Below are 25,658 nucleotides of genomic sequence, written 5' to 3' on the forward strand. Positions count from 1 at the left end.
TGCAAGTGGTGTTTCTTTCAGCAGTTAATTTACTGCTATGATTTGCTGCAATTCCCATATCCCTATACTATAACACTTTCTAGTACTCATATCCCATAATTATAATCATAATATCATATCCCTTTACTACAACCCGTATAATACCCATACCCCATAATTATAATTATATAATCCTTATCCCACATCACTATTCCCATATCCCTTTACTATAAACCTTTCTAGTACTCATATCCCATAATTATAATCATAATATCATATCCCTTTACTACAACCCGTATAATACCCATACCCCATAATTATAATTATATAATCCTTATCCCACATCACTATTCTCATATCCTTTTACTATAAACCTTTCTAGTACTCATATCCCATAATTATAATCATAATATCATATCCCTTTACTACAACCCGTATAATACTAATACCCCATAATTATAATTATATAATCCTTATCCCACATCACTATTCCCATATCCCTTTACTATAACCCTTTCTAGTACTCATATCCCATAATTATAATCATAATATCATATCCCTTCACTGCAACCCGTATAATACCCATACCCCATAATTATAATCATATAATCCTTATCCCACATCACTGTTCCCATATCCCTTTACTATAAACCTTTCTAGTACTCATATCCCATAATTATAATCATAATATCATATCCCTTTACTATAACCTGTATAATACCCATACCCCATAATTATAATCATAAAATCCTTATCCCACATCACTACTGCCATATCTTGTAAACCCTTTACCCATAAACTTTACCTTTAAGCTATGAGCTACAAACTACATACAGGGAAAAGACAGTAGAGCATAAAAAAAGAGAAATAAATAATCATAACTTTCATATTCATATTTAACATCCCAGGCACCCACCCACCCTTTTTTTTTTGCATTAACTTGTACAACATTTCTATTTCTATATAACATAAGATCTATAAGAACACCGTAAAAGATTGGGAGGAAAGATAGAAAAGAAAGAAAACTTAATGCTATACTTACCACTTACCTTACCCTATATAAAAAACTGAAGTATACTGAATGGTGTTAATCAACAGTGCACTGTATGTTCAGTATACATTTAACCCTTGTCCAAGGGTCTGCTAGATTTCTCCATTTACAAAGTCCGGTTCGCAGCTATTCCTTTCTTCTGTGGGGCCTCTTAAGATGTCTTGTGTGCTAAAATAAATGCATAACGGTGTATTTTTTTTACTATAAAAATCTGTCCTCTCCCATGTAAAAAACACATTTCTAGGAGGCCACTAGTATATGGCTCCAATGTTCATAAAGCCCCATTAATACAATTTATTACTCCATGTGTAAGTAATCCTATCTCATCTTCCCCATTTTAATGGAGTAATTATTGCTTACCACTTTGTCAAGGATCCCATGTGGTGTTGGTGTAGATGGCCTTACAGGCAAACACTTGCAGTAGACAGTAGATGGCAGATCTGATGTTCATATATGGAATTGGCCATGGATGGTATGTTGCCATCATCACTTGCTGTACAGGTTGTTTGAGGTTAGTCCACATGAGCACAGAAAATGCTTTACTCCTGCCAATTCCAGTTGGAATCCACATCGGAGAAATCTTCCACATTTGCTCTCTTTTGCTTAGTTGTCTCAGAGCAGAATGCTGGATGAATCACTGTTAACTTATCTACTGGTGGCTATAAAAGAAAACAACACACTTTATTTCTACAAAGATTCTCATTGATCCAGGTCATGATCTACAGTATCTAGTAGCATTAAAGGACCAGTAACATAAAACATTTTTTTTTTAAAGAAATGAATTTCTTTTTAATGAAAAAAAAAACACCAACACAGTTTAAACTTTTAATTCGCAAAGCTTTTATTAAGAAATTACTTACCGATTCTCTGCATGCGCTCCTCTTCAGAAACGGCAACAGGGCGAAGATCCATTGTGCGGCGCTCAATTTCTCCTCTCTGCCTTCTAAAGGATATAGCCAGGGAGGAGAAATCAAGTGCCGCACGATGGATCGTCGCCCTGTCTGAAGAGGAGCACTCGCAGAGAATCGGTAAGTAAATTAATTAGAAGGCAACTGGACATTTAGAATGATGTGTAGCTAAAAAAATATATTTTATTTAAAATTCTGCACTGTTCAAGAAGGTTTCTTACTACATGGTACAGTTAGGGGATCTATTATCCAGAAACCCAGAATCCAGAAATATAATTTTTTTTCTGTAATAATACAACAGTACTTTGTTCAAACTAAAGTACAAAGAATCCTTCTTGGAGGAAAAACAATCCTATTGGGTCTAATTCATGTTTAAATGCTTTTTTGGTAGTCTAAGGGGCACATTTACTTTGCTGGAGTGAAGGAATGGAATACAAAAACCTTCGAATTTCGAATGTTTTTTTTTGGCTACTTCGACCATCGAATTGGCTACTTCGACTACAACTTCGAATCAAACGATTCGAACTAAAAATCGTTAGAATATTCGACCATTCGATATTCAAAGTACTGTCTCTTTAAAAAAAACTTCGACCCCCTACTTCGCCACCTAAAACGTACCGAACCTCAATGTTAGTCTATGGGGAAAGTCCCCATAGGCTTTCTAAGGTTTTTTTGGTCGTAGAAAAATCGCTCGATCGATTGATTAAAATCCTTCGAATCGTTCAACTTCGATATTTGAAGTCAAAGGATTTACCTTCGGCAGTCGAATATCGAGGGTTAATTAACCCTCGATATTCGACCATATGTAAATTTGCCCCTTAATGTACGGAAATCCAAATTACGAAATACCCCATAAAACACCAGGTCAAAAACATTCCAGATAACAGGCCCCATACCTGTATCTGGACAATTTAAGGAATGGGGTCATAACTAGTTTCTCAACTCCTCCTTACTGACAACGAAAAAGAGAATTTTTGTAACTGGCTGGCAATTTGTATGCTGGCGAAAGGCATAAATCTACAGGGGTCCACTGGTCACATATATGGCCACAGCCTTCCACTTCACAGTTACACAGGGAACCAATAACTGGTCATGGACTGCCAAGCTGCTGCAGAGCACTAAATGAGTAATAAATCTATGACCGGCTCGAAATGCAAAGGCAATGCGAGTCTTTGATATATATTTATAAGTAGTTTCTTCAGGCTATAGGACTGAAAATATGACATGAAAAGGTATATGGAGGCTCAGTTGCTGCAAAAAGACAAAAATCAATTGCCTCATTTCAAATTCTATGAAATAAATAAAAGAAACAGCCTATTAGTCTCTCAAAACAAAAACCTAGCTTTCCCATTGCTTGGTGCAGCCATGTACTTACAATTTTGGGCTGGAAAGGTGCCTTTATTTTTCTGTTTTCCAGCTGGCTCCAGTTGATTCTGGCATAGAATGGGTGCTTCCTGATGTTACCATTTAATCCTAAGCGTTTGTTCTTATTCATCTCCAGAAGCTAAAAGAGGAAAAAAAAACCCATTTACCTGAATATAATAAATGTGGTCAGGCACCATCCAACAATAGGAGGATTGTCCACCTTATTAGTGGCCACCAAATGTATATTTAGTCATCTAAATTAGAACACTGCTTACATTGGTGGTAATGAGCCTGCATATAACAGAGGAGGGAGATTATGGAATCTCGTCATTCCGTTTGAAAGTACTGCCCCCATGTACCTGACCCCAGATTTTATATGTGACAGGTGCAAAAGTGGCAAGTAGTGCAATTACTCAATTATATCACTTCCAAGTGTGTATTTGTTTCTACTTACCTTTGGCAGAAGGTCCAGCATTTCCTGGCTCATGTGACGCGGATATTCGAGCTTCTTCTCCTTAATCTCAAACAGCTCCTGAGCAGAAACCAGTGATGGGGCAAATGGCTGTCTGCCAGTGGCCATTTCGTACATGATGACACCGAATGACCACCAGTCCACTCCAGCGTTATACTTCTCCAATGACAAAACCTTCAGAAAAAAGGAGAAATAATCTCTTAAATCAATTATAAATAGGCTGTAGCTCACCTTTAGTACATGTAGGTGGATTCTCCTGCAAGGTGTCCTGTGTCCACACCCAAATTGATACAGTCAGTATTATAATAGAAAGCAGGACAAATCCAAGGCAAAGTGCTTTTATTGGGGAAAATAAAGTGGAGCATTTTTCCCCAATAAAAGCACTTTTCAGTCATAGCTACTGCCTTGGATTTGTCCTGCTTTCTATTATAATACTGAAATAATCTCTTACACTGGGAAACAGAAACACAGTTATATAAAATACATTTTTGCAAAATTTCTTTGATGCTAAATGAGAACCAGTAACACAGGGAATTTACAAAAAAAAGGGTTACTGGCCCATTGCACATTCTGGCTGCTCTGGGCCCTTCTTCCCTTTCTTGTTTTATAATTAAAATGTTTTACTGGACACAGCAAAGTTACAAAGATGTTCAAAGAAGAAATGACAAATAGATTTAATGTCTCTGTGTATAAATTGCAATAAAAAAACATATCTGACCTCCGGCGCACGGTATCCAGGTGTTCCTGTCAATCCGCTGATCTTCTTTGCGTCGAACACTCCTTCAACAGCGAGGCCAAGGTCACAGATCTTGATGTGTCCATTGTTATCCACCAAAATGTTTTCAGGCTTGAGATCTCTGCAACATAGGCGTTGACAACAATTAACACAGCAAATTCTACACATACTGTACATAATGGCTGTACACATTGGGGCCAATTCATTAACTTCGAGTGAAGGATTAAAAGTAAAAAAACTTCGAATTTCGAAGTGTTTTTTGGGCTACTTCGACCATCGAATGGGCTACTTCGACCTTCGACTACGACTTTGAATCTAAGGAATCGAACTAAAAATCGTTTGACTATTCGACCATTCGATAGTCAAAGTACTGTCTCTTTAAGAAAAAACTTCGACCCCCTAGTTCGCCACCTAAAAGCTACCGAAGTCAATGTTAGCCTATGGGGAAGGTCCCCATAGGCTTGGCTATCTTTTTTTGGTCGATGGATAATCCTTTGATCGTTGGATTGAAATCCTTCGAATCATTCGATTCGAAGGATTTAATCGTTCGATCGAACGATTATTCCTTCGATCGTTCGATCGCAGTTTTTGTGCAAAATCCTTCGACTTCGATATTCGAAGTCGAAGGATTTTCATTCCCAGTCGAATAATTAATTAACCCTCGATATTCGACCCCTGATGAATTTGCCCCTTACCGTGCCTGCAATGTTTGGTATCCCAAAGAAATTTGAATGAGAAGCCATCAAGACGTGAATTATACCATACTAACTGTGAATAAAATGGAAACTAGACATTACTCAATATTCTAAAGAAAAGAACTAAGATTTTACTGACCGATGAATGATGCCATTGGAGTGCAGAAACTGTAGGGCTATCACCATCTCTGCAGTGTAGAACCTGAAAAAATAAAAAAATAAAATTAGTAACTGGCTGAATTCTATGGGTGGTTACCTATCATATAGGCACCACCTAGTAAATTAGACTTTTTCTCACCCTTTAATGCAATTTAGTGGTGCCCTGGTTTCGCTGCTATGCACACACTTATTCAAGCAAAGGTCCAAGAACCAATACACAGCTGTGCGTAAATTTGCATGAAGGATATTTTAATTTTCTAAAAAATTAATTTCTGAATTTCTATTTAACTTGTCATTTTTTACTATTGAAACATTAGTTTGACATATTGCAGTTCTGCACAAAAAGTCTGCTCTCCTACTCCCAAACTCCTCTGCGTATTGCTCAGTCCTGTGGGTGCATTGGCACAAACTGAACTCTCTTGTTTCATACAGACAATTATCTCTTACTCTATATTCCTCTATAGTAAGAATCTTATCACTTACTGGATGTTGTTCATCGACAGAATTCCTTGGTCGGAAATCAGTTTGTGCAGTGTTCCCCCGCCGGCATACTCGAGCACAAAGAAGGCATGCAGCTGGTTAGAGAGACAAATAAAGAATTAGTGAGATATAGAAATACATGGCACAGAACTGAACAGCAAGCAAGGGGAAGTGGGGACTAAATAGTTATCAAAGGGTGTTTTCCCTTGTTATGGGCATTATGTTGGCCTTAGGAAGTAAAACCATTAATGAAACAGATTATGTAACAATACAAATAGTGTTCTGTACCTCGGACTGGAATGTGGCATGGGAGTGGCATAGAAAGGGGCATCCTCTGGCGATCTTTAGGAGTCTGGCCTCTTTCATGATGCATGTAAAGTTGCCCTTGCTGGGTTGTTTGGGCACCGTCTTAATTGCCACGAGTTGTTTCTTTGGTGTATATGATGCCAACATCACCTAAAAGCAGAGCAAAGAGATTAAATTTTACAAAGTCTCTTGAATGCTGCTAACATCATGAATGACACATCATATCACAGTCAGAATGTTAAAGACATTACCAAGTGGTTGATTGTATTTTATGTTTTCTGTACAGATTTATATCAGATAACAAAATAGTTTTCTATACTGGGAGCCCCCACACTCACCCAGTGTCAGACTGGGACACCAGGGGCCCACCCAAAAACCTTTGACCAGGGGCCCACCAAGTAATCTTAGATCAGACTCTTCTCTCCTAGTCTCTTTTCTTTACATACTATAATACTATAATCTGGTATTCCATCTATTAAGCCACTTAGTTCTAATTGAAGCAGGGAATTGACATGGAATAGGCCAAGGGGTATATTTATCAAAGAGTGAAGTTAATAATGAAGTTCCGCCACTAGAGTGAAATTCCGCCACTCTCCATTCATTTCTATGGGATTTTTATAGGCGTATTTATCAAAGGGTGAACATTCACTTTCACCCATTGATAAATACGCCTTTCAAAATCCCATAGAAATGAATTGAGAGCTGCGGAATTTCACTCTAATGGCGGAACTTCACTCTTGATAAATTTTCCCCCAAATGTCTAGCAACATGAGGACCCACTGATACCTGGGCCCACCGGGACTTTTCCTGATATCCCTGTGGGCCAGTCCGATACTGCACTTACCTGTCCAAACATGCCTTCTCCTAGCTCTTGGTGGAACCTGTAACTGTGTATGTCCAGGGGGGCTGACCTTTTCCCATCCACACGGGATTTCTTCTGTGCGCTTCCACTTCCACCTTGTGGGATGAAACAAATTCAGTCAAAATCCCATCAACATATTACTCATAGTATGTTTTCATTAGTATATCTATGTATCTCCATGACAATTAAATTAATTGTAACTAAGGCAGCACCCACATGCAGAAAAAAACTATTTATCTTTATTATACTTTGCATTAGAGATTTTCTTTAGAACTTTGGGGTTTCCTATTTTCCCTAATACCCTTCGGCAAAAAAACAACCAACCAAACAACTGTAAAATATGTATTCTATAAATCTATAGAAGAGTATGTGGGAACCTCCCCCCCCCCAAAAGAACAAACATCCTACAAATGGGAACAGTTAATTGGCAATCTTGACTCTATATTACAAAATTAGAGGTAGGTGTAACAGAAAATGAATACTAAGGAAATAGGTTTCTTGCATATTCCCCTTACCTTCCAACGGATCTTCTGGGCTTTTTGGTCTTTTCCTCTTATCCTGCTCCTTCCTCCTTCTGCTGCTCTGAGGATTTTTAGGATCTTCTAAGCCTGTTTTCTTTCTATTTTTAGTTGTTTCTTCTTTGTCTTCTTGTCTTCTCTTCTTGCTCCTAGGTTTACTGGTCTCATCTGAGAAGCTTTCGTTTTTCTTCTTTGCTTGGTCTTCTTTAATCCATTTTCTTTTCTTCCTTCCATCTTCAGTGGGCTTCTCCGCTACACTGATTTGTTTTTTTTTCTCAGTGTGTCTCTTCTTAATATTTTTACTGCAGCTGGTCTTCTCTTCTGCATCTTGAGCCTTTGCTTTCTTCTCTTTCTTCTTGCAACTTTTATCCTGTGGAAGTTCTCTCTCTTCTGGAGTCGGACTCCTCTTTTTCCTCTTCTTCGTCATCACCAGCCTTCTTCTTCTCCTTTTATTGTAGTTCTGTGTCGTTTTATCCAAAATTGGTCTTCTTTTATAGCATCAGCTTTGGCAATCTCTTTCTCTCACTCCCTCTCACCTCACTGTCCAAATAACAGTTGGGCAGCAGCGGCAGTTGACAACCAACAGATTATCCAGGAGAAGCATGTGACTAGCAGCAGTGAGACATGCAACCAGTAGCAGTACATGTGCCATTAGTGAAAATTTAGTCTTACAATCACTGACACCAGGAATCAGAGGATTTATTGAGGAAAATAATAACTTCCAAATTGCTTTCATTATATCCATCTACAACATACTGACATTTCCTTTCCGATTGTAAGCTCTTTTGGGCCTGCTTTACCTCTTCAGTTGTCTTTTGTTTTTTGTATTTAATATGTTTAATGTATACACCCATTGATTGTTCAGCATTGTGGAATATGTTGGTGCTTTATAAATATCAGTTAATAAACTGTAACATGTTGACCTTTAAACATGTGATGAGAGTTACACGACATATCCTGTATAAGGAAAAGGTGTGGGCACTGTCCATTCTTTAAAATGGATACAGAAATATTTGCATAAGGACAATGACATAAGGGATTTTGGTTTGTCCATTGCATTTTGTAGTAGCATAGTAAGAAGGGCAAAGTATGAAGTTTTGGAGTTGTGTGTTTAGGCTATTAAGAAAAAACAGGGCAGGTAAAAGCACCCAAAATCACCATTAGTCTATGTTACATTAAAGAACGTATATTCCAATAATAATTAGTATGTACATTTGATCAAATATTTATAGGTGTGTGTGTGTGTACATACGTAACAAACTGCTAAAAGAAGGATTAATAGATATAATTGACACACACACAGATGAACCCAGTTCCCTATAAAATAATCGTTCTGCCATCTGTTCATTATACATAAAAGGGAACCTAACATCAAAAAATAGAGCCTACATTCCTGTGGGAACAATAGTTTTTTTTGTAATGCCCCCTGATAATAGGTGCCCTTTAAGTCTGCTACATTTATAGAATACAGTGCAAGATCAAAGGAGGGAGTGAAAGACTTAATTACTTTACACACATTCCAGATCACTTCAAGTTCAATGAAAATGTATCTGTTAAAGAATAAAAAAGGCATGAAAGTATATAGTCAGAATGTAGGTAATTCCAAATGGGCATCCTTTCTTCCCACAATAACAACAGACGTGATGCTGGATGTGCAATTCATCCATAATGTAAAGTAGCGAGGTGCAACAGGCAGTCCTATGCTCAGCTGCAGCCCAAATGGTAAATGACCGACCAAAAGACTTTGCTTATCTTATTAGTAACAAGAGACCCCAATTTAGGACAACTCGACACTCCAAGCGTACATCCACACAAAATGCAGCAAGACCATGGAGTCGTAAGGGCATAAAACTTGTAGACCACATGCTCAAGAATGACAACCTTAAATCTTTTGAGGCACTCCTGCAAGAGTTTGGTATGGACTGGCTACTGTATAGGCAAGTCCAGCATGCTTTTTAAGCCAATCTTTTTCAAATAGGGAAACCACCGTTTTGCAGAATACAAGGTGACCAACATTTGATTTTCAACCTGTATGGTGTGTTCAGATTCTGTAAATGCGATAAAGCCAGCTCTAATCTTCATATAGTATGGCAAAATGATACCCCCTGAGGATGACTTGTTGGATGCCCTAGAGGTGCCCCAATTTGTCTTGCCCAATGCTGACCACAAAATGATTCAGTGATACATTATCCATAGAGTGTATTATCCGCCAGTATGCCTACAAAGAATAAACCCCAGCCTATCCCTCATCTGCACTAGTTGTAAATCTGCCACAGGTTCGTTTATGCACATGATGTGGGATTTAATAGATTACACCAATACTGGTGAGAGGTGTTTAGTACAATTTCTAAGGCAGCACATCTTAACCCCCCCTTAAAACCATCACAGATCAACCCCCATAATGCTAAGAAGTAAAGAGACAGGAAGCACAAGCCTGTATGTAGTTTGGTTATGTTTTTATTTTTTGTTGTTCCATACAATGGTTACAGAACTTTTGTAATCTAACTTACCGTACAATGTGTAATGTCCACTGATATCATATTCAGTATTAACTTAGCACAACAAATGTACAGCATTCTTGAACAACTGTAATACACGCACTGACTACTGTTATATCTGTACCTTATGTTGCTGGATCAATACAGGTTATGTAAAAAAAAAAAAAAAATCCCCATCACTAACATTTATGTCACTGCATTAAAAACACACTAAGAGTCGATCCGGGGGGGGCGTGGCCAGCGACGCATGGAGTAAGACGCTGAAGTGTGTGCGCTCCGAGAGAAACCCCTGACTTTACCCTGTAAAACCTCACTATCTGCCTCTATTGCCGCTTACTACCTCTGTGAAGTACCCGCTGCCTGTCCGGTACCGTCAGACATGGGCAGAAACAATCCTGCAAAGACTCCGGCGCGATCCAAATCTGCAGAGCCGCACCATGCGCCTCCTCAAAATGGCGCCGAGGGGCCTGATACAGTGTGGGAGACGGCGGAGTCGGAACATGATGCTGCGCAGCCTAGCAAGGTGAGCCTTAATGCAGCGCGTTCCCTCAGTAAATTCGCCAGAACGTCTGAGCAAGTCCCCCCGCCATCAGAATGTCATTCCATGGCTACTACTGTAGTATCCTTGGGGGAAGCGGTGTGTCCCCAGGGGGAGCCCCCCGCGGAACCTACTCTGGGGGAAATTATGCAACAACTTGGCTCTAATCACGTCTCTGTACTGAATAAGCTCGATGAGCTGAAAACAGACTTTAATATCGTGAAGCTGGATGTGCAAAAACTTAGAGAGCGCACTCAAGAGACTGAGAGGCGCATATCAGACCTAGAGGATAGGACTGGGCCATACAGTGCTACTCTGGAGTCTCATGCTCGGCAAATCTCCATCCTACAAGCCAAAACGGATGATTTAGAAAACAGGCTACGACGGAATAATATCCGCATTGTGGGTATTCCTGAGCGTGCGGAAGGCAAGCAAGTGGAACTTTTTATTGAATCCTGGCTCGCTCATACCTTTGGCAAAAAACCCTTTTCACAATGCTTCATCATTGAACGGGCTCATAGAGTCCCAACGAAAGAGCCTCCCCCGGGGCACCCACCTCGGCCAATCATTGCCCGCATCCTCAATTACAAGGATCGCGATGCGATATTGAGGGAAGCCAGGATCCTTGGATCCATACAGTACGAGAACCATAGAGTTTCAATATATCCTGATTTTTCTATGGAGGTCCGTAATCAGAGATTGAAATTCAATCAGGTGAAAGATAGACTACGGAAGCTGCAAGTACCATACTCCATGTCCTTCCCTGCCCGTCTACGAGTGGTGAAAGATGACAGAGCCTATTTCTTCACTGCTCCTGAAGAAGCGCGGCGCTGGATTGAAGCAAGTTTCTCTCCACCCTTACCTGCCCGACAGCCGAGAGTTCCACGACCACCAAGTCCTGTGCATCTTGAAACCTAATATTTGGCCCTCCGGCTTTGCTGTGCTACCACCTTTATGAGGGAATTCTCCTGCCTCATGTCTCGGAGTGACATCGGCGTCAGAAGCGAAGAGGACCTACATCGTCCAAAGCCCTGGAACCGGAGAACTACGTTTTGCACCCTTTGGTTCCTCCCCCTGCAGTTATGCTTTATAGTTTTGGGAATGAAGCCCGCTCAAGTTGGGGTGGAACGGGTGGGGAGGGGATGTTTTTTGTATTGCCACTGCTGAACCTTTTTCTGGATGTCGTTGTTTTGGTCCTGCTCGATTTTCCCCATCTGCTCTCGGGCAGTCTCATTCTCTACTATTGGGTCTGCACTCTACTCGGCTTCTACTTCCTCGTGAGTATGCCCTCTCCTTCTCTGAGACTTTCTCATTTTTTTGGACCATGGCGGAGGTAAGACTGTTATCTTGGAACGTTCGGGGACTGGGTAGCCCTATAAAGAGGGGTCTTGTATTTAAGGTGATTAGGAGGGCTAAGCCACATTTGATTCTTCTTCAGGAAACCCACCTTGAAGGGAAAAAAGTCTGTACTCTGCGAAAGCCCTGGTTGGGGGCCTGCTATCACTCCACCTACTCCTCCTATGCCAGGGGGGTTTCGATTCTAGTTACTAGGTCCTGTGCATTTACGATGTCTCAAATTGTGACGGATCGGGAGGGTAGATTTATATTGTTAAACTGTTTCTTGAATGGGAAAATGTACAATATAATCAATGTGTATATTCCTCCCCCCTTTAATGAGTCGCTGCTGTCTACCCTAATGGAGAAACTTTTACTATTGCCATTGGCTCCCACCATTTTGATGGGGGACTTCAACTCTGTTATGTCTGAGCCTCTAGACAGACTGAAACCCGGAGTCAGGCCCTCTCCCTCTCTGTCTCGCTGGGCGTCAACCTTTCACTACATTGATTTGTGGAGAGAGAAACACCCTGGGGAAAAGAGATTTACATGCTTTTCTGCCTCGCACAACACTATGTCACGTATTGATTTGGCCTTTGGGTCCCCTGAGGTTCTGGTACAAACAACCCAGGTTGACATACTACCGGGGGGTATATCAGACCACTCCCCGGTATTACTTCAGATTGAAACATCCCCGCTCCCTAGTGATAAACTATGGAAACTCAATAGGTACTGGCTCCAGCAGGAGGGCGTAACCGAGGCAGTAGACGGGGAGATCGAATCCTTTCTTGAGCTCAACAATAATTCTGTTAATCCCCAAATTCTGTGGGACTCGCTGAAGGCCTATATTCGGGGGCAGTATATCAAGTCCCATAACAGAGTAAATCAGCATGAAATTGATATGCTAGAGGCTCAGGCACTAACTGCTGAACGGGTATTTACTCAGGACCCCAACCCACAAACGAAACATGACTGGGTTACTGCCCAAACAGCTTTACATACTAAACAGCTGACGCAGGTCAGAAAATCACAACTTTACTTAAAGTCCAACGTATTTGCCACAGGTGACAAGAATGGTAAATTATTGGCCCTCCTGTCCAGGGAACTAACCCCCTTGACGAGCATCCCTGCTATTTGTGACGGCAGCGACTCTTTAATAACTGATCCGATTGCGATTAACAGGGTGTTTAAAGAATATTACTCTGACTTGTACTCCTCCCGCATAACGTATTCCGCCCCTCAGATCCACTCTTATCTATGTCACATCCCCTTACCCAGTTTGTCGCAGGGCGATTCAGACATACTAGAGGCACCTATCACTGAACTAGAGCTGAGTGCAGCTATTGCCTCCCTGGCATCGGGAAAATCTCCCGGCTTAGACGGCCTCCCCCCCGAGGTATATCATAAACATGAAAAGAAGCTGGTACCGCTACTGACCCCACTATTCAATGGTGTATTAAGTGGGGGCGTCCTGCCTGACACCATGAGTGAGGCTCTAATTACCCTTATCTTGAAACCGGGTAAAGACCCGCATAAGTGTGCTTCCTATAGGCCCATATCTTTGATCAATGCAGACGCAAAACTCCTAGCTAAAATTCTTGCTATTAGATTGAATCAGGTTATCACTAAACTAATATCCCCTGATCAAACCGGATTCATTACGGGTAGAACGACAGACATTAATGTCCGTAGGCTATTTACTAACATTGTTGCACCTCACACTCATGCCGGTCACACGGTCATTGTTGCGTTGGACAATGAGAAGGCCTTCGACTCTGTCGAATGGCAGTATCTCTGGACCACGATGGAACTCATGGGACTTGGGCCGAACTTTAGGAATTGGGTGAGAGCCATTTACAGAACCCCTAAAGCTAGGATTAAAACCAACCAAAATGTCTCCTCTCCATTCTCACTTCTACGGGGCACCAGGCAGGGCTGCCCCCTCTCACCCTTGCTGTTTGCTATTGCAATGGAGCCTCTAGCATCCCTTCTGAAGCACTCTGTGGAGGTTAGGGGTCTGCGGGTGGGGCCTCATACTGAGACGGTGGCGATGTATGCAGACGATACTATTCTGTTTTTGGAAAACCCGTATGATACACTGGATACGGCTCTTGCATTACTAGACACCCATACTACCTACTCTGGTTTGCGGATTAACTGGAACAAATCCATTATATTCCCCATTGATGACTTTATACTTGACAACACTAGGTATAAGGCCCCCCTTCAATGGTCCTCTTCTTTTAAATACCTGGGAGTTTGGATCCATAAAGACCTGGGAAAATACGTAGAACTTAATTTACAGCCACTGTTGGCAACTTTTGAAAATAAACTTAAAGCCTGGTGTAACCTTCCCTTGACACTCCTAGGCCGGATAAACCTATTCAAAATGATTCTATTGCCTAAATTTCTGTATATATTTCGTCAAGCCCCGGTAGCCGTACCCACAAGCTTTTTTCAGAAGCTCAGGTCGTTGCTGATCACTTTCTATTGGGCTGCCTCCTCCCCTCGAACAGCCCTGACAACGTTACACCACCCAGCTGACATGGGGGGGCTGGCTGCCCCCAACTTATTCCTCTATTACCTTGCTTCAAAGTTAGTCAATGTCTGGTGGTGGTGTGCCCCAAACTCGCACAATGCTGCTACTACATTGGAAGCTCAGTTGGTGGGCTCTTATGAGGCCCTAAAAAATCTACTGTATCGAGGTAAGCGACGAATTAGCGACACCACCCCACTTATGCTTAGTACGATACAGGTGTGGAAAATAGCCCTACAGTACTTCCCCAAGAAGGAGAATGAATACTCTGGCTGCCTACCCCTATGGTTTAATCCTCATCTCCCCCAGCTGAGAACTATTCCAGATGTCCAACTCTGGGCTAACTATCATATTAAGTACTTGGGCCAAATCACTGAATTGGGTGATCTGCTTCCCTTTGATGATCTGAAAGCAAAGTTTCAGTTACCCAATACCATGTTTTTTCGATATCTTCAACTTCGACACGCCTATAGGGTGCAATTTGGAACCACGAAAATTGATACAACACCCAGACGGCTGGAGGTTTTGGCTTTTGACTTATCCCTTAGTAAACCGGTTTCGCGGTTTTACTCCCTACTAAACACACCTCAGAAACCAGTTTTGCCGAAATTATTCTCTAAATGGTCATTTGATGCTCCTCACCTTACCCCTGATATGTGGGAAGATGTGCTAGACAGCCATATGACTGTGCTGATAAGTGCAAAAGACAAAATGATTCAATTTAGGTACCTGCATAGAACCTACTTAACGCCCCATAGACTCCATTTAATGAACCCCTCCATCCCTGATGTGTGCCCCAGGTGCAGCTCTTCCCCAGCAGACTTTATCCATATGGTGTGGAGTTGCCCCTGTGTTGCCATGTTCTGGAGGAAGGTGACAGGAGAAGTTAGCGGGCTCTTGGCTCTTATCATTCCTATGGACCCTCTGGTCTTACTCCTAAATCAAGTTGAAGACACGGCCCCCACAGTAGCTGAGAGGGCTTTGTTAAATTTCCTGTTTATCCAAGCGAAACGCTTGATTGCTCTCAAATGGAAGTCCGAGCACCCACCTACAAAAAAACAATGGATAGCCCTGGTGAATGACTCACTGCCCTTATATCAAATCACTTATATGCGCAGAGGTTGCCCCAAGAAGTTTGGAAAGATCTGGTCCCCGTGGCTATCCGATCATATGCCATCACTGCTGCCCTGCATTTAGGGACTCCCACGCCAACCCAATGAGTGGACCCCCCCCCCCCCCTATTTTCTCTTTTCCCCCTTGGTACAAAAACGACAATATCCAGAACTAGTTGGGTAAATGTTTTGTGTTTAATGCTTCACTGATTTAATTGCAGGAGTGTCATGTATTACTTTATTGCAATGCAGTTTCTGTGCCTTGAATCTCAGCTAAGAAGTCTGGCTCGCGGATGTGACCACTCTCCTTAACTCCTCCTACTATCAGGCGGGTTGCTTCTGTATGATCTTGATACCGCATTGTATTTTGACCTTGTTTTTTTTTTTTTATTCTTCTCCTGCCCTTGTCTTTTTGCTTTATTGTTTGTACTGTATGTCTGTTTACAAAACTTTTCAATAAAAACAACTTTTCAAAAAAAAAGAGTCGATCCGACTTGACTGTAGGAATCTTCCTTGGCAGTTTAATTAAAAAAATCATTAGTGGCCAGGGATTTAAGAAAATAAAATATTGGTGGTCAGGGCCCCTTAGAAAATGACATTGGTGGCCAGGGCCTCTACTAATATACATTGGTGGACAGGGAACCTGCCAAAATGAGTGTGGCTAGGCAGCAGCTTCTTTTTTTTCCAGTCCTTAGTGGAGGCTTCTTCTTTTATTCCTTCAGCTCGGCAATGTCCTGCTCTAATGATGGCTTTCCTTTTTCTGAATACCAGTAGGTCTCATACAGTGATATAAGGGTTGCAACCAACCAGGTTAGTCACTACCCACCAATGAATTTAGACATGGAAGTAAGTGAGAGAGATGTGCCATAGTGGGTAAAGGCGGCTCGGCTAATACAGGAAGTGGAGCACAGCCGGAAACCTTAAATCAGAATTCCTCTGGGCTTGGGAAAACTGTCCCCACTGACAGTCGCCCTGGCTGCATCTTAAAGGGGTTGTTCGCTGTTAGTATGATGTAGAGTGTGATATTCTGAGACAATTTGTAATTGGTTTACATTTTTTATTGTGTGGTTTTTAAGATATTTAGCTTTTTATTTGCAGTCTAACAGTCTGCTAGTTCAGAAATCTGGTTGCTAGGGTCCAATTTACCCTAGCAACCATGCATTTGAATGAGAGACTGGAATATGAATAGGAGAGGGCCTAGATAGAAAGACAATTAAAAAGTATCTAAGGGGCCGATTCACTAAGCTCGAGTGAAGGATTCGAATGAAAAATACTTCGAATCTCGAAGTATTTTTTGGGTACTTCGACCATCGAATTGGTTAAATTCGTTCGAATTCGATCGAATTCGAACGAAATCGAACGATTCGAAGTAAAAATCGTTCGACTATTCGACCATTCGATAGTCGAAGTACTTGCCCTTTAAAAAAAACTTCGACCCCCTACTTCGGCAGCTAAAAGCTACCGAAGTCAATGTTAGCCTATGGGGAAGGTCCCCATAGGCTTGCTAACCTTTTTTTGATCGAAGGATTTTCGTTCGATCGTTGGATTAAAATCCTTCGAATCGTTCGATTCGAAGGATTTAATCGTTCGAACGAACGAAAAATCCTTCGATCGTTCGATCGAAGGATTAGCGCTAAATCCTTCGACTTCGATATTCGAAGTCGAAGGATTTCAATTCGAGGGTCGAATTTCGAAGTATTTTTTACTTCGAAATTCGACCCTTAGTGAATCTGCCCCTAAGTATCTATTCTAGGCTTTCTGGCAAGAGCCAATTAAGTTAGTAAGTTTGTATCTTTTTCTGGCTGTTCAGTGCAGGAGATCAAAGAGAAAGTCGGGACATTTCAGCAACAAACCCGGGACTGCGGGCTGAGCTGTCAAAATCGGGACTGTCCCGGGAAAAATGGAACCGTTGGGAGGTATGGTGATGGGCAAAATTTTTCGTCAAGTCTTGCTGGAAAATTAATTTCATTGAGCAAATTTTTTGAGGAAGCGAAACAGTAAAAACTCAGGTAATTAATGGCTTGCCTTTGGGCTCACAGTAGCTTATTCCAGTGTTATTGTTGCTGCAATGAGATAAAAGTAGCTTTTTACTTCAGAGGGTCTGCGTCACCTATATGGTAGCAGACCTGGTAGAACTATTGTTGTGCTGGTGGGATGGACGCAGAAAAACTGACCAGTTTCTTTTAAGGTAGACACAATATAGGCCATCTAAGTATAGACTAGTTCAACTGTGCAAAACTTAATGCACTTATAGTAACTCTGGAATAATAAAAAGTCTGGAGAACACCAATGTAAGTTTATAAACTATGGAAACAAGGTCTTCAAGGAAGAATATGGGAAGTGGAATTTTCTTTTAACAATCCTAATTCTCTTTTTTCTGTAATAATTGTACTTTGTATTATATATCTTTCAGGTTGGAATGTTTGGTGTTGGTTTATAGGTACACTGAAACTAGGCTAGATAACAATAGCATAAGCTGTCAGAGGCTGCACATGTTGTGTGACATATGAGCTAACTGCTTCAGTCATTGTGTCACTCACAGCACAGAAATATACCCCTGAATCCTCTAGTTCTGCTCTCTCTTTAGTCATGTGATAGGATGTTTTCTGTTTATTGTGCAAAGCTGAAAATCCTTTCTGTGTTTTCTGTGTAAGTTCACTCAATAACATTTCTGGAGCTTTGCCTGGGTAGTGGATGTACCAAAAGAGATAAGGTGTGGAAGATACTTTGTAGGTACATTCCAAATACACAGGTTCTCCAATGGTAATGAGCTGAGGGTGCGGTGTCTGATTTATTGACTGTCCGTAGATTCCTGCTGAAGAAGAAAGAACAGCTTTAGAGATTTTCACCATCAAAATGAGAATAAAAACTACTGACAATCCTCTGTAGTCAGATAGGCAGCAATAGCAATGAGTACAATAAGTATTTTTTTTTTTACCTAATCCCTTTCATATCATAAATCATGATGAATATGTCCTTTGTGTCTTCAAAAATATAAATACACACCTATGAAGAATGCCCAAGGAAGTAAAAACAAGTAGAAAAACAACATGTTTTCTGTCTGTATCTGTAATAATGTGCTTCTTTCCGGCTTTCATTGTTTAAATACATGGGGATACATATTGTCAGCTTGTTTTAACTATGTCACTTCCTATGGAACAGTTGTGGTTATATTCAGCCACCGGAGCTACATTTAACAATACAACATATGACGTACATAATACCATTACAAACGGGTTTTGTCAAAGAACAATTCTGCAGAAATACTGACTTTTATATGCAGGCCAGCTCATAGAAAACAAGCAGACTGATATATTTTCTGCTGCATTGCACTGTTAAATGTATATGTAATGCAATGCTAGAAAAACATGAATGCCTTATTACAAAGGTTGTTACATTTTCCTTCTTGATTTGCCTTTAACTGAATGCATTTGTATATTTTCTTTGAAACTTCAGAAAGAATGCCACTGTTTTGTGATATAAATATAGGGTTGGCTGTTTAGTGACACGTGTCTTGGTGCTTTTTGTCACTCACAGCGTAATAATATGCGCCAGCATGAGATATCTGCACATCTGTCATTATGAGGCTGGTGGCGAGCTTCTCTTTAATGAAAGTCATCCTGAATTTGCCTTTGTATTCATCAGATTTATAGCCAGATATGATATTTTCAGGTCCTGTGTCCCTACTGACTTTCTGTTTGTACCAGAACATTCTCTCAGATGCTGTGATTACAACTATATCCTATTATATCTTATATTACCTGTATGGGGGGAGGCCGCAACCCTAGTGTGGAGAGAGCAATTGTACTCTCTCGCACTAGTAAAGCTGAATTTCCGGTTTCAGCTCTTAAAGGAATTGTTCAGTGTAAAAATAAAAACTGGGTAAATAGATAGGCTGTTCAAAATAAAAAATGTTTCTCATATAGTTAGTTAAGCAAAAATGTAATGTATAAAGGCTGGAGTGACTGGATGTCTAACATAATAGCCAGAACACAACTTCCTGCTTTGCAGCTCTCTTGGTTTCCACTGATTGGTTATCAGGCAGTAACCGATCAGAGACTTGAGGGGGGCACACGGGTCATAACTGTTGCGTTTGAATCTGAGCTGAATGCTTAGGATCAATTGCAAACACACTGAACAGAAATGTACCATGTGGCCCCCCCTTAAAGTCACTGACTAACTCAGAGTTAGAAAGCTGAAAAGTAGGAAGCAGTGTTCTGTTCTGTTAGACATCCAGTCACTCCAGCCTTTACACATTACTAACTAACTATATTAGAAACATTTTTTATTTTGCAACCACTTTTTATTTTTACACTAAACTGTTTTACACTAAACTATTCCTTTAAAGGTACCAGTAGCAGCTTTTTGCCACACCTGGTAAACTATTTGGCGCTGCCCCCCGAGGCAGTTGGCAGAGCGCCCTTAGATGTGTTAATGACAACTTTATTGGTTTGGTGGGAGGGTTCTTCTGTTGTTGCATTAGGGGAGAGGCCATTCTGGTGAGTATAAATATGGAGAGGACAGGGGGAAATGTTTTACTACTTATCCCAGCTGTTCGTATGAATGGTGAAGCATTTTCAAGAATATTTTTTAAAAAAGGCCAGTTGCTTTAAACTTATTTCTACTAGATGCTGTTTTCTATGTATCTCTTATAAGCAAAAGTGTGGTTTTTATAGAATGCATTTATATTTTTATGTAAATTGAGAATATTTACAAAAATGGACATTGTTGGCATTTGTTATAGACTATGCACTTCGCACTTGGTATACCAAAATATTGGACAGGTAAGAAGGAGATTTGTTATGCCTTGGCTTTATGCTTCAAGGATGGCTTTTGGCACAGCTGTGTTCTGTGTTTCAGTCATTGTGTCTCTCACAGCACAGTAATACAGGGCTGACTCTTCCACACGTACTTTGCTGATAGAAAGTTGTGTTGACAAGCTCTCCTTATCTATACTCATAGTAACTCGGCAAATGTTGTTGCCTTGCATGGTTCCCGAAGCACAGATCTCAAGGGATGATCCGGGGAGCTGTTTGTACCAAACCAGGAGCTGGTAGCTTTAAAATGAATGGTTACATCTCAATGTGATATCCTGGCCTTCATCAGCAATCATTACTAGAGTCTGTAAGACTTGAGTGTTGCATTGTACACCTAGGAATTGAGAAATAAGTGAGTAACCCTTTCCACATATACACCATTTGCTACTATTATTCATCGCCCACTAATTAATAGGAAAGTAGAATTAACAAATAACATGTGGGGGGTAAAATAAAAACATCTCAGTTGTTCTCACCTTGAAAATACGGAGCCAAAATTAAGAAGAAAATGCCAAGGTGTATGATTTTATAGCAGCAAGTCATGTTTAGGTGTTAAAGAAATGTTCTGGTATCTGCAGAAGAGGGAGTGCAGCTTTATTAGAGTGCAGCTCAGAGACACTCCCATTCTGCCCTGCACTGACTGTCACTTCCACCTGCCATACCAGCTCTCTGCTCTTCTATACGTGGTGCATTATGTTCTTTCTATCTGAAAGTCATTGTAAATGGTTTTTATTATAGGCCACAAGAAACAAATGGTCATTTACTTTTGTGATTAACCAAGTCAAGAAAAAAATTATCTTTACTATAGTTTCAGGTATTAAAGGAAAACTATACCCCCCCAAACAATGTAGGTCTCATATGTAAAACCCTGCTTCATGTAAATAAACCATTTTCATAATAATATACTTTTCTAGTAGTACCGTATGTGCCATTGGGTAATCATAAATAGAAAATTGCCATTTAAAAAAATAAGGGCCACCCCCTGGGATCGTAGGATTCACTTTGCCCACAAACATACCAACAAACCATACATGTTAGGTCACATGAGCCAATTAACAGACATAGTTGTGTCTTTTGCTTCTACACTTCTTCCTGTTACAGTTAGAGTTGTAGTATTTCTGGTCAGGTGATCTCTGAGATAGCACAGAAATGGTGGCTCAAGGCAAGAGATGTAAAAGGGCAATATTTACTTAAATATATATTCCAGTTTGGTAAGATTCTTTAATATGCCACTTAATATGATATAAACTATCTGTTGCTTAAGTTTTGGGGGTATAGTTTTCCTTTAATGGCTGACTCAACTCTCAAGATTTCAAAGTAAGAAGCATAAAAAGTGCAGCTATGGCACCTGGTATTAAACTAGTGAAGTTCTTCGGAAGTAAAGTAACAACTGGTCTTTGGAACAAAAAAAAAGTTTAGATCTATGTATAACCAGAACATGCAAGCACTCTGAATGAATTTGTGTATTAAAACACCACCTATATAAAACAGATCACTATTTTAGTTGACATTTTGGAGAACAATGCCATCTAGTGGCAATTTAAGTTCTATATATAAATAGCTTTTACTTCAAGCTAAACTGTCATGATCCAGGAACATGTTGGTATGGCTTTATATACCTATTCTGTGCTAATTTTAGATTCTAAAAGTGATACTTGTGTTGGTCCCACAATAATGATGGGCAGTGGAGTGGGGCATAGACCCAATAGATTTTAGTAGAAATATAGTATAAACAATACCCAGACCTATTTGGCATTTGCTCTACATGAAATTAACCCATTTGACACACTCTTTTTAAAACTGGAATTTTACAGGCAGAATGTTACAAACAGCTGCTAAAGTGACTGCTTTTATGGAGTATAACCAATAGAGTCTGCCAAAGGCAGAGCATTTCCAATCCTTTGCTATGGGTGGTAGTGACATACAAATCCCATTATTTTAATTGCTGCTTGGCAATATCAGAAACAACCCATTTGTCATACAACTTAAACTGCATGTACATTTTTCACACCAGAGCTGTTTTGATACTCTGCAATTCTGGTAACACAGTGCTAATGGCTGATATATTAAAAGTCCAATTAAAAAAAATAAACACTGGAAGGATTTATATAGCTTTGCAAATAAACTATAGGGGTCATTTATGAACACAAGGACAATGTGCAAAGAGCAATCTTGGACTCAAATTGCAATTTTTTTTACCCGTAATGAAACATCTGTCCCATACTTTCAGCATACTGTAATTGTGCCTGCTCTCCTGCAATTGAGCATGATGTTTGAATACAGGTGTAATTGCACTTGTATTTTTGTGCAAGTTGAGTAGTTGAAGCCTATGATTACGGAAGTTGCTCCAGAAACGCGTCAGGCTATGTTGGTTTGGGACCTGTTGCAATAAACCACCTTTCTCTTTTAGCCGGAGTGTCCTTCCATCCTTTTGCAAGTTTGAGTAGCATGGTGTTGCAACATTTCAGGTGCACACGTTCAAAATAATATTTGATAGTGCTTACTTCGAAAACTGCATAGCATAGAATGAAATCTGACTGCTGCCTTAAAAGGATTTAAACACATCCTGAAAACAGGCAGGTTTGTTAGAATAGAAAACATGTAAGTTTGGAAAATTGTTTAACACTGTGCTTAATGGCTAGGCCAGTAATAGGCTTCACTGTATGCTTGGTCCAATAAGCAGGCTAGGTGGGAAACATAGTGGGTCTTTAATTATAAGCAATCATATGCTTGCTTTATTTTTTTAATTGGTTGCTTTGGGTTATTACCCAAGTGCAAATTTGCCCAAGGTTTATAAACGAGCCCTAGTGTAAAAGTCAGAGAGGACTGAACAGGCTGAGTGAGTACTGCTGAACAGCTAATAAATGAAGGTTGCCATATTATGTGAAATAAGTCGGGCACAGATAGAAAGAGATCTGATTGTAAGTGGAACATACAATCATTCCCAAAATGCATTCCCAAAATGCATGTTAATACATAACTTTTATTATTGTTGCAAAGCTAAAAACATATTTGGGTTAGGAAGGGTGAGTGATTGTTGGCACAAGTCAGCAACTGATTGACCCACTTATCACTAATAGATAAAGGTTCAAGTGCTCAGGAGCATTTGTGAAGAAGCACCACACTGGCAAGGGGCACATTATTTATAAATGGGGTTGCGTAACACATTGACACCCCCAAATCATTTATGTTTCAATATGATTTAAGTGCTGCACTGAAACTACACCATTACAATGTTGTTCATCTGACCCCTAAAAAAACACAAAGTGAACACTTTCTTACAAGATGCAGTATCTTGTGCTTTAAGCAATGAAGTAGTTAGGGGATGGCTTTTGGCACAGCTGAGTTCTGTGTTTCTTTCACTGTGTCTCTCACAGCACAGTAATACAGGGCTGACTCTTCCACACGTACTTTGCTGATAGAAAGTTGTGTTGACAAGCTCTCCTTATCTGTACTCATAGTAACACGGCAAATGTTGTTGGGTTGCAGGAATCCTGAAGCGCAGATCTGAAGGGATGATCCGGGTAGCTGTTTGTACCAGACCAGAAAATCATGGTTTTTAATGGAGTGGTTACATCTTAATGTGATTTCCTGGCCTTCTTCAGCAATCATTACTGGGGTCTGGAAGACTTGAGTGTTGCATTGTACACCTAAAAATTGAGAAATAATTGAGGAATGGAATGTAATAATTTTTATTAACAATTACACACTACCAGCTTTTACATAAACATGCAATTATAAAAAAGAATGTGTGTACTGTATGTGGGGGGGGGGTGTTAAACAAAAATCTGGATTACTTAAGTGTAGCACTCCATGTTTAATAAATGAGAAAAGTAATTATTTGCACATACTGCATAATCAGTTCATTACACTCTGATTTATATCAAAATAAAATAAATAATGTGTGTGGGCATAATAATATATCACTTGTTCTTACCTTGAAAATAAGAAGCCAAAAGTAAGGAACAAAGGCAAATGTGTATGTTATAGCAGTAGATCATGTTTAGATGTGAAACAGAGGAAATGTTCTGGTCTCTGCAGCAGAGGGAGTGCAGTTTTATTAGCGAGCAGCTCAGAGACCCTCCCATTCTCACTCCCATTCTGCACTTCCACCTGCCACATATACACTGCTGCCTTCTCTCTCTACTGAAATGCTCATATATTACTATACAACACACCAGCCACCTCTCTGCTTTTTCCATGTTCTTTCTGTCTAAAAGTTATTGTAAATACATTTTTTGTCGATATAGGCAACAACAAATAATCTTCAGCAACACAACATTTCATTTGCTTTTGTGATTACCAATTAAAAAAACCCACAAAAATGTACATAGATGTATGTATAACCAAAACATTCAAGTATTCTGAATGAATTTGGGCATTAAAATAAATGAGTTACAGATCTCTTCTTTAATTGAATGTTTTAAGAACAATGCCATCTAGTGACAATAGTGAAACTTAAACAGTGCCCAGGCCTATTAGGCCTTTGCCCTACATCAGGGGTGTCCAAACGTTTTGCAACGAGGGCCAGATTTAGTGAGGTGAAAATGCGTGAGGGCCGACCATTCAGCCTAACATCCATTCCGATGTAGCTAGCTTGTGATCAGGATCATACACTTCTGGAGATGGACACGTAAACGGCATTTAGGAAGTGGAGTCTGTTTGGACTTATTCTCTGCGCCTCATTTAAACAAGAAATCACGTAGCCGTAAAATTTGGGCACATCAGAGAGCGGCGCATCACTATTTGCCAGTACGTATCTATTGCTAACACCTTCAGCACACAGGCAGCAGTAAAGACCAAGTGGCAGATCATTTCACTAATCATGTGCCCAAATATTACTGCTACGCAGGCCCGGACTGGCAATCTGTGGGTTCCCTGCAAATGCCAGAGGGGCTGCTATAAGATGCCATAGAACAGTGATCCCCAACCAGTAGCTCGTGAGCAACATGTTGCTCTCCAACCCCTAGGATGTTGCTCCCAGTGGGCCTATAAGCAGGTGCTTATTTTTACATTCCAGGCTTGGAAGCAAGTTTTGATTGCATAAAAACTAAGTATAGTGCCAAGTAGAGCCTTCTGTAGACTGCCAGTCCACATAGGGACTGCCAAATAACCAATCACTGCCCTTATTTGGCACCCCAAGGGACTTTTTCATGATTGTGTTGCTCCCTGACTCTTTTTACACTTGAATGTGGCTCACGGGTAAAAAAGGTTGGGGACCCCTGCCATAGAAAGTCAGTATTTAGTGGGCTGGTGGGGGCTGATTGGGCCTCTGTGTGGGTTGATTGGCC

General features: G+C 40.4%; 1 protein-coding gene and 2 gene segments (V, D, J or C); all 3 read right to left on the bottom strand.

The window, feature by feature from the left end:
- Positions 1–901: 901 nt before the first annotated feature.
- On the bottom strand, positions 902–7,958 carry LOC121398997 (protein kinase C delta type-like). Its single transcript, XM_041578733.1, has 10 exons — positions 7,529–7,958; positions 6,996–7,108; positions 6,134–6,301; positions 5,849–5,940; positions 5,346–5,408; positions 4,494–4,632; positions 3,758–3,949; positions 3,314–3,442; positions 1,391–1,689; positions 902–1,198 (listed from the first exon to the last, which is right to left on the bottom strand). Exons 1-9 carry the CDS (start codon positions 7,956–7,958, stop codon positions 1,570–1,572), a joined length of 1,446 nt encoding a protein of 481 aa, XP_041434667.1. The 3' UTR covers positions 902–1,198; positions 1,391–1,569.
- A 10,048-nt stretch (positions 7,959–18,006) lies between these two features.
- Positions 18,007–18,402, bottom strand: LOC121399006. The segment is given in 1 exon segment: positions 18,007–18,402. A coding segment is annotated over 1 exon segment (396 nt).
- Positions 18,403–22,438: 4,036 nt separating this feature from the next.
- LOC121399451 lies at positions 22,439–24,428 on the bottom strand. The segment is given in 2 exon segments: positions 22,439–24,017; positions 24,305–24,428. Coding segments are annotated over 2 exon segments (396 nt in total).
- Between the last annotated feature and the right edge of the window lie 1,230 nt (positions 24,429–25,658).

This window comes from Xenopus laevis, chromosome 1S (assembly GCF_017654675.1).
Source record: "Xenopus laevis strain J_2021 chromosome 1S, Xenopus_laevis_v10.1, whole genome shotgun sequence".
NCBI classification, from domain to species: domain Eukaryota; kingdom Metazoa; phylum Chordata; class Amphibia; order Anura; family Pipidae; genus Xenopus; species Xenopus laevis.